Consider the following 8,717-nt stretch of genomic DNA (forward strand, 5'->3'; position numbering starts at 1 on the left):
TTATATTCTTATTACATAATATGTAAGAAATAGATTTATTTGTACTCATTACATAATATAAGATTTGTCACATCATATATATAAATTTTTATTATTATAGATCATGTCACGTTGAAAAAAAAAAAAGAGAACGTTGAAAAAAAATAGATTAGGTCACGTTGAAAAAGAGAGAGAGAGAGAGAGAGAGAGGGAGAGAGAGAGAGAGAGAAGAGAACGTTGAACAAAAAAGAGAGAGAGAGAGAGAGAGAGAGAGAGAGAGAGAGAGAGAGGAGAACGTTGAGAAAAAAAATCCTAAGTCGAGTTGGAAAAAAAAAAGAAAAAAGAAGAGAACGTTGAAAAAAAAAAGTAGGAAGAAGGCATTTTTATAAAAGTGCTACTATAGCACTTTTCTCTCTAAATTTTCCTCCGGATTTGGGAGGAAAAAAAAATATGGACCTAAAGAAAAAATTTTCTCCTAAATTTTCTCTCATTTTTATTTTCTTACCCTATTTTTCTTTTCTCTATTTTTACCTCAAGCGAACAGCCAGTTTTGAGATATTGAAAACTTAAAATAAAATAAATAAATAAAATGAAACGTATTACTATTATTATTTTTTTCAAAAGCCGCCCGGAATGATTGGTGGGTGAAAAAAAGAAAATTGGAAAATAGGGCTTTGAATTCTCTCAACTTTTCAGTGAAAAAAAAATATTCTCTCACCTTCTCTTTTGAAAACCCCCAAATTTCTCTATTCGAATCCCAAATACCTGAGATTTTACATCCTCAAAGTCAAAGAAATTGCAATGAGCAAGATAGGGTATGGGTTGAACCTTAGGCTGCCATCACAGCAGAAGAAGAAGCAGCAGCAGCAGCAGTCATCGAAGCCGCCTCGCCCACCTGCCTTCGGGTTCAACGACGACGACGACGGCGACGTGGAGAGCGATATTTCTCGGCAAGCTAGCAAGAACAAGTCTCTCAAGGACATTGAGGAACAGCAGAAGAAAGCCCTCGAAGAAGACCCCACTGTTTTTGATTATGACGGAGTTTATGATGACATGAAGCAGAAAGCCATTCAACCTCGAGTTCAAGATCGTCAAGACAGAATGGTAATGAAAATACTGTTTTGACTTTTTATTCAAAATATGCCCAGAATGTAAAGGTAATATTCTAAAACTCTAAGTTAAAAGGAAAAATTTCATTAGACTGATATACAACCAGCTTTGCTCTTATGGTGTCTAATGTTGGGTTGTTAAGAAGTAACATATTTGTAAAATGGGTGTATTTAAAATGAGAATGTTAAGATGGATGAATGGGAAATAGATGGAAAGATAGGATTTGAAATGAGAAAATTCACATAAAAGGGTAGCCCATATTGATGAAAAGATGAGAGAGTGTTTTTTTTTTTTTGAGAAACAAAGATGAGAGAGTGTTGATTGAGATGGTTTGGTCATGTTTAGAGAAGAGCGATTAGTGCACTAGTGAGTTGAACCAAGTTTAATGAACGGAAAAAAGGACATTTCAATTAAGGAAGTAACAGAGAGTATGATTTCACATAAGCTCTTTTCATTTACATGTTAATGAATTAACTTTAGTAGTAGAGAAAGCCATCATAATCAATGGAATGAAAGTCCTATATGTGGATGTAAAATTCTGTTAGAAAAAAAGTTATACAGTTATGGCCATATTGCAATCTTGATTTTTCTTTTGCAGGTTCTTATACTTAAAAACAAATTACTTATATGATGAAAATTGGAGCATTTATTTTTAATGTTGTTTGTTCTTCCATAGATTCGGTTAAATAGTGCTTATAATTAAAACATGCATGTTTCTATTGCAGCCAAGATATATTCAGCTATTGAAAGAAAAAACAAAAGAACGAGAGAAATACCGTGAAGTAGTGTATGAGAGAAAAATTGCGAAAGAAAGAAGCCAAGATGACCACCTCTATGCAGACAAGGACAAATTTGTGACGAGTGCTTACAAAAAGAAACTTGAAGAGCAGAAAAAATGGATGGAGGAAGAACGTTTGCGTGAACTTCGAGAGGCACAGGATGATGTATGTATAACTTTTGCCTGGTCTTGCATTTATCTAACTCCACTTGTGTTCGACTCATCATGGTTCTTGTTTTATATTACTTTACATGTGACTAACTGAAAATTGCTAGTTTAGATTATGCATTTCTTTTTTGCATGCTCGCGTTCTATATTAATTCGTTGTTATTCTGTTTACCACTACACATTGACATTTTCTTTAATGAATTTTCTATTTCTACTTGACATATTATTTAGGTTGACACATAAAGGTAGTTTAATAGTTGAATTCCAATGTGATGACTAATGAGTGGGGTGAGTGTGGAGATGGACCGCACTTAATGCAACTTGATATCCATTTCTAAAATCAATTATTTGTTTTGTATAAGTTTCTAGGGTTTATACAAAGTCAAGAGTCATTAAATCCAGACAGGACTCTGGAGTTTCATGCATTTAATTGTGAGAATGTTTATCATAAGTTTTGGATGCAAGTTGATTGGACATTTTCCTTTTTTCTTCTTCTCCCTTTTTTTTGGGAGAAAAGGGATCCCCTAATTCTCTCAGTTCCTTGTAAAGCAGCCTCCACCGTTGGGTGTAGTTGTAGTTAATGTGTTCTCAATTGGATGGTTCTATTTGAAGAACTGCATTAGAGAGGATTTTCTGTGGATCTTTTTCTAAAGGAATTTTCTGATGTAAATTTCCCAGCTTTTTGGTGGTTATTAGCTAGGTTTAAACAATTTTCCTTCAAGTATCACTTATTAAAAAAAAAAAAAAATCCTTCAACTGTCTCATTTGCACATTTATATTTTTTAATGCCATTCCACCAGGGTCCACCAGGGGATTTTAACCCTAATCCTTAAGTTTATCTTTAGGCCTTTGGTATCATTCATGCCTTAGTCATCTAAGAGATAGATGAGTGGTAAAATGCATTATCATGAATTTTTCCTTGAAACGCATCCTCTGTTGACGAATCAATTTGAAGCCTATGATTCCCCACGTTTTTTGATTGTAAATGTCTCGATTATGGGTTGAAAACTCAATGGGTCGATCTGTAACTTACCAATAAAGTAAATGTCTATAGGCTATTGGCAAACTAGTATAAGTTAGAGCCAGTGTTTGGTTAAGTTCTGTTTTGGCTAGGCATGGTCTAGACTGGTTTGGATTGGGTTGTGTTGCATAATTAGAAGGGGAGGCACTAGTCAGAAAGCAGGAAATTAAGGGTTGGTGCTGGTTGGTGTTAAGCTTAATGTGGCAGCTTGGTTTGGTTTAAACGTTTAGTGACTCTAATACCTGTCCTGTTGGCATGTAACCTTAACTTCGATAAAACCAGGCAGCTTTAGGAAAGTTTCTGGTTACCTAAGAAGGATTAGCCTAATTACTGCAGCTGGATCTAGAGAGGTGCATTCACTCTATGATTCAACCTTTATGATGATGGTAACAAAGAGGGTAAACAAAGTAAACATGTATGAGTGTCAGCCAGAGGGCAAGAACAGAAGCCACTCTCAAGGGTCCTTGAAGACCATTGGAGGTTTACATAATGGTCTGTTTGGATTGAGGGGGAGGGAGGGGGAGTAGAGAGGAGTAGAGTAGAGTTGGCCCAAAATTAGACTCTACTCCCCTCCACTCCCCCTCCCTCCCCTCAATCCAAACGGGCCCTAAGTCTTGTAAAATTCTCTGTGCAGCAGTTTGGAATACATGCATTGGTTGCTGCTGCTGCTGTTTGAATGTTTGTGAAGAATATTTGAGAAGAGAATTAAAAAAATTTGTATGATATTTCATCCATCTTTTGGGAGGAGCTGAAAATCTGATTCCATCCTGAGCCAATATATTCCTCATATATAGGAGAGTTAGTTACAAGAAATAGATAATATTCTTGACAATGACAGTTGGTGGGGAGCTTTGTAGTTCAACTAGTTGGCACCTTGATGTAGGACAACCTAGGCTTCCCACCTAAGGTGTTTGGATTCACCACCAAACAAACACAATGCAATGTTTGCAAATAATCTGAATAATAATAATCATAGTTTGTGAATACAAAAGAAATCGTCTGAAGCTTTATATGCAGCTTCCAGGAATCACAATGATAAGGATAAAAATTTCCTAAACAATTTCAAATACTAATCTGATAATCCTAAACAAAGGATAATGATGAACAACTAATCCTAACCAAACTCATATACCAATCCAAACTAAACAAATAACTACATTACTATCTGAAATTATCCACTGAAAATCTAAAATGAAATATTGAAATAACTTTTGGTTATGCTCTTGCATTATACTCCCTTAGTTTAAGAAAACTCGACCTCGAGTTTTGTAGTGATGAAGAATTAAGACTTTGGTGCTCAATGCTTCCTTCAGATTAGAAATCACTCCAGGAAGCACCGAGAGTAGAATAACCTTCAATTTTACAACACCATAGAACTCCTCTGGGAACACAATCAATGTGTTGAATCAGTATAATCTCATCTTGAACCTTAAGAACCATAGGAAGCAGTGCGGTTTTATCCTCTTTGACTTTACCAATATGTAGATCTTCAAGCACTATAGAGGGTTGATTAGAAGCACATTCAAGTTCTCTATGAAAGGAGTCTACTCCTAGCCTCCTTAAGATGCTTCTCAAGTTCTATATGAAAGGAAGTCATTTTTTTAATTTTTTGAAATACAATAAAGAAAGAACTAAAATTTAAAACTAAAATCTGCCAAGTTCAAACATTAAAACACCAAAACTAAAGAAACTAGAAACAGAGGAAACTAAAAGAGAAAAGAAACTGCAGAGCAGTCACGAAGCTTCACTGGAGTCATCAGCTGAGAGGCGGCATGGGCTCATCGGTGTTCACTGTTGGCTGCGCTCAAAAGTGGAGATCGGAGCTCACAAGTCAGATCGCAGTGGTGGAACCTGTGTTTTGTGAAGCGGCATGGTTGAAGCGGTGTTGGCGGTGTGTTGGCGATGGTGATCTCAGCGATGTGATTCCAGTAGTGACATTGGTGGCTGCTTGTTGACTGTCAAATTCTCTTGTTCTTGATCTGACAGTGTGGGCTTTACACATCTGAATCTGTGGTTTTGTATGGATCAGATTGAAAATGGGTTTGGGGTGTGAGAGTTGCTGTGATGGGTTATTGATTTTGTTTTGAAGGGAATAGAGTTCTAAGTTTCAGAGCCTTGCATTGGGAAGAATTGTGGGATTACAGCTTTTGTGGGTTTTGTGGTGGAATTTGGGTTCTTTGTTTCTGAGCAGAGATGGCTTGATTGGTGGTAATTGCAAAGATCCTGTGAGACATGCTTGGAGTGTTGATGATCGTGGGTTGTACTGCTGGTTAGGCTGTAGAGTTGATCCCCGCATACACCAAAAACCAATTGATGTTTTGGCCTGATAAAGAGCAATCATTATGAAGTGGATGTTGTGCATTTGAAATGCTATCATTCATATCTATATAAAATAAAATAAAAAACAGTGAATATGTCAATGAAAGCTATGCCATATTCTTAAACAAGGTCCCAGGAACCTTTATTGGTGAACATCCCAACTTCTTTGTAACTATCGCTATGTGGTGTTCTGATAAAGTCATGTTACTTGGAGTGGAATCATGCGATAATTAGTGCGTGTAAGGTTACGTTTATAAATAAATAAATAAGGACATGTAAGGTTGTTGCTAAGTTGTCAGTCCTAAGGCACTACCCCATTGCCTTTATTCAATTCATCCAAACTCCAAACTTCAACCCTCATGATTTATGTTATGCTCATACAAGCATCCTTGAGCCACTTTTCAAGTTTGGCTAAGGCGTGTTAAAGACCAAGTCAAGCATTAGCCACGTGTTATGTTTAGATAAATATTCTATCCACGTCTTTGTGCGACCACATGCTGTGATTTGTATTTTCTTGAAGACCTCACTAAATTAAATGCTTTGATATGATCTTTTTTTTAAAGTTTTTTTCTCAAATGCTTTGAATCCATATTGATAATTTATATATGCATTGTTGTTTGAAGGTTACAAAGAAGAGTGACTTGAGTGATTTTTACTTCAACATTGGAAAAAATGTTGCTTTTGGTGCAAAAGATGCTGAGGTGAGGAGATCAGAGAAGCAGATTGAGTCAAAGAAGCCAGTGAAACTGGCCGAGTCAAGGGAGTTAGAGAAGCTTGAATTAAAAGGCTCTGATGATACATCAGATGAAGGTCAGTCACCAAATGCATCAAATGCACCTTTGAAGGTTTCAGTCATGGAAGACAAGCATCAAGGTGAAAGCTCCATTCTTCCAAAGAAAAGCGTTGAATCCTCAGATAAAAAGCCAATAATAAACACTTCAGATCAAGAAAAAAGTTCAGCTGAACAGCCATCAGCAGAACAGCCAAAGCATGACCATCATAAGAGAAGTGGAGATGCTGTGGCTGCAGCTAAAGAACGGTTTTTGGCAAGGAAGAAGGCAAAAGACCAGTGAAATCTCTCTTGGAGCATGTTAATACAAAATTTAGAAACTAAAAAGAAAAGTTGTCTTATTTAATCTGGAATACCTGTAAAACGTTCTCTCATAAGCAGATTGTGGATGCCATGTTTGGTTTGTGCACAAGCATTTTGCTGTCTTTGCCTCCCCATCAAGGACTTTTTAAGTTTTTTGAGTGATTAAAATTACTAGTATGGTATGGGGCTTAGCAACCAAGAAGGATTTTATCTAACTTGTCTAGGAAACGCTTTGGAGCTAGACCTGTAATTCATCACTCATAAGTGGAATGTTAAAAATTTTATTAAAAACTTTGTGAAGCCAATGAATTTCTGGTTTACGCTTGCGTGTTGTGTGCTATACCATTGAATTTTTAAAGTGATTTCACATGCCTACCAAATGGTAGGCTTTGGTGTTTGGACCTATTTATCTCTTTGTGACTTAGATGTTATGATCCATCTCTCTGCTTTTAGATTACCCGAATCTCGTATTAGATATTCTTTCAAACAACAAAACAAATGTATAGTAAATTTTCTATTCTTACAGCAAGTTATTGTAGAGCTTTGAAAGTATTTAGAGGAACATGAAATAGAGCAAGAGTTTTATTATGTTTTGCGTAATGGTCTGATATTTGTCGATCTTTGAAGATTACTTACTACTAGTAGTACTACTCTCTATGCATTTGGGGGAGAAGAAAGAAACGTAAAACAGACGTGCGATTTTCATTTTACTTATGCACTGAATAGAATTTAGGAAGTCTTATAAATAAATATAAAGAAACGAATAAAATTTAGGAAGAACTATTTTATAAGCCTTAAATAGTGGTTTTAAATTAAATACGATGGGTTCAAAAGCTTTAATTTCTTTTTTTTGATGGCCCAAAAGTTTCAAATTAAGTCTTAACGTTTCATTACTTTTACTTTTACCTAAAATATAAGATTTAAAATGTAAGTTACTCTAAATATTAAGTTGGTTTTTCGTGGTAAAGCTTATTGTTAAATTTTTTGTTGTACTTTGAATCAAATCGTGTTTATATTAGAAAATAAGAGGATCTAGAGATAGGAGAGGGCAACCTCTCATTATGGAATTCATAAATCTAAGAGTAGTATTTATTTCATATTCACACAACCGTACACACATTTTGCATTTAAATCATGACGGTTGTATGCAACAACCGAATGTGCACTAGTATTTATTTCAGTACAAAGTGTGTATGTACGGTTGTGTGTAACAACCAAGTGTGCACTAGTATTTAACCTATATCTAAAAGACAAAAAAGAAAAAAGAAAAAGAAAAAATCAATGTCTTCAACAATTTGGTGTGCTTAATCTTGCATTGTTCAGCCACGAATTAAAAAAACATATTTCCAGCATATTTTCAACCATAAAGTCTTTTTTTTTTTTTTTTTTTCCTTTCTCTTTTTAACCTAAGTAATCATATTCATTGACTTAAGCCAATGTTAGCAATAAAGCATTTTTTCAAAAAGTTGAGTTTTTAAAAGCAATATATCTAAAAGACTTGGCTTAAGTATTCTTCTTTGTGCTTTTTGGTTCCAATTTCTTTCAATAAAGTGATAAACAAGAATCTCGGATAGAAAAGTGATGCCATTTTCAAACCAATCTGCATTCAATTTCTTGTTTAAGATTCACATTAAAAAATATATTGTTTAAGACCAAGTCCCACTTAGTGCTTGGCCTTGTTAAAATTAAAATGAATGTCATTGACACATGTTGGAGCATGTTGCTACTGTTTCTCATACTGGTCTTTGGTCTACACACCTGGCATGTCAATAAATTGATCATGATTACCGCTTACTAAGAACATTCTAAAATGGGCCTAGATTGCTAGAAGCAGTGGTTGGCTATGCACTTTAGCATTTGCTAATTTGACCCAAATATAGAAATTAATGGCTGAAATCAACTCAGGAAATTGTCCAGTTGACTCGTTATTAGGCATTTGTTGTTTGTTGATCATGACATTGGCACAGCATCGTTCCCACGTTGGGGCTTAGTCCCCTACAACTAAACCAAAAGATTTAAGTTAATAAATAAGACAAAAAAACATTTATTTGGTTAAAGATGCGACAAAAAAGTGTGCATTTATTTGGCAAGCTTATTTGGTTATTAAAATAAAGTGTGCATTTATTAGAACCGCGTTGGGGCTTAATCAAAAAAAGTGTGCATTTATTTGGCAAGCTTATTGGTTAAAGATGAGACAAAAAAACATAATTATTAGAAAAGATTTACAAATCAATATGATTATTACTATA

General features: G+C 35.1%; 1 protein-coding gene across 1 annotated transcript; it reads left to right on the forward strand.

Annotated features, from left to right (window-relative positions):
* The first annotated feature begins 642 nt into the window (after positions 1-642).
* On the forward strand, positions 643-6,788 carry LOC142610232 (uncharacterized). The gene is made up of 3 exons (XM_075781992.1): positions 643-1,083; positions 1,815-2,033; positions 5,999-6,788. The coding sequence occupies exons 1-3, from the start codon at positions 781-783 to the stop codon at positions 6,446-6,448; spliced, it is 972 nt and encodes a 323-aa protein (XP_075638107.1). The 5' UTR covers positions 643-780; the 3' UTR covers positions 6,449-6,788.
* The last annotated feature ends 1,929 nt before the right edge of the window (positions 6,789-8,717 follow it).

This window comes from Castanea sativa, chromosome 9, assembly GCF_040712315.1.
Source record: "Castanea sativa cultivar Marrone di Chiusa Pesio chromosome 9, ASM4071231v1".
Taxonomy (NCBI): domain Eukaryota; kingdom Viridiplantae; phylum Streptophyta; class Magnoliopsida; order Fagales; family Fagaceae; genus Castanea; species Castanea sativa.

Coding starts and splice junctions, on each gene's coding strand:
- LOC142610232 (XM_075781992.1), top strand. CDS start 781: ATGAGCAAGATAGGGTATGGGTTGAACCTTAGGCTGCCATCACAGCAG. Junction 1,084..1,814: donor AAGATCGTCAAGACAGAATG/GTAATGAAAATA, acceptor TTTCTATTGCAG/CCAAGATATATTCAGCTATT. Junction 2,034..5,998: donor TTCGAGAGGCACAGGATGAT/GTATGTATAACT, acceptor TGTTGTTTGAAG/GTTACAAAGAAGAGTGACTT.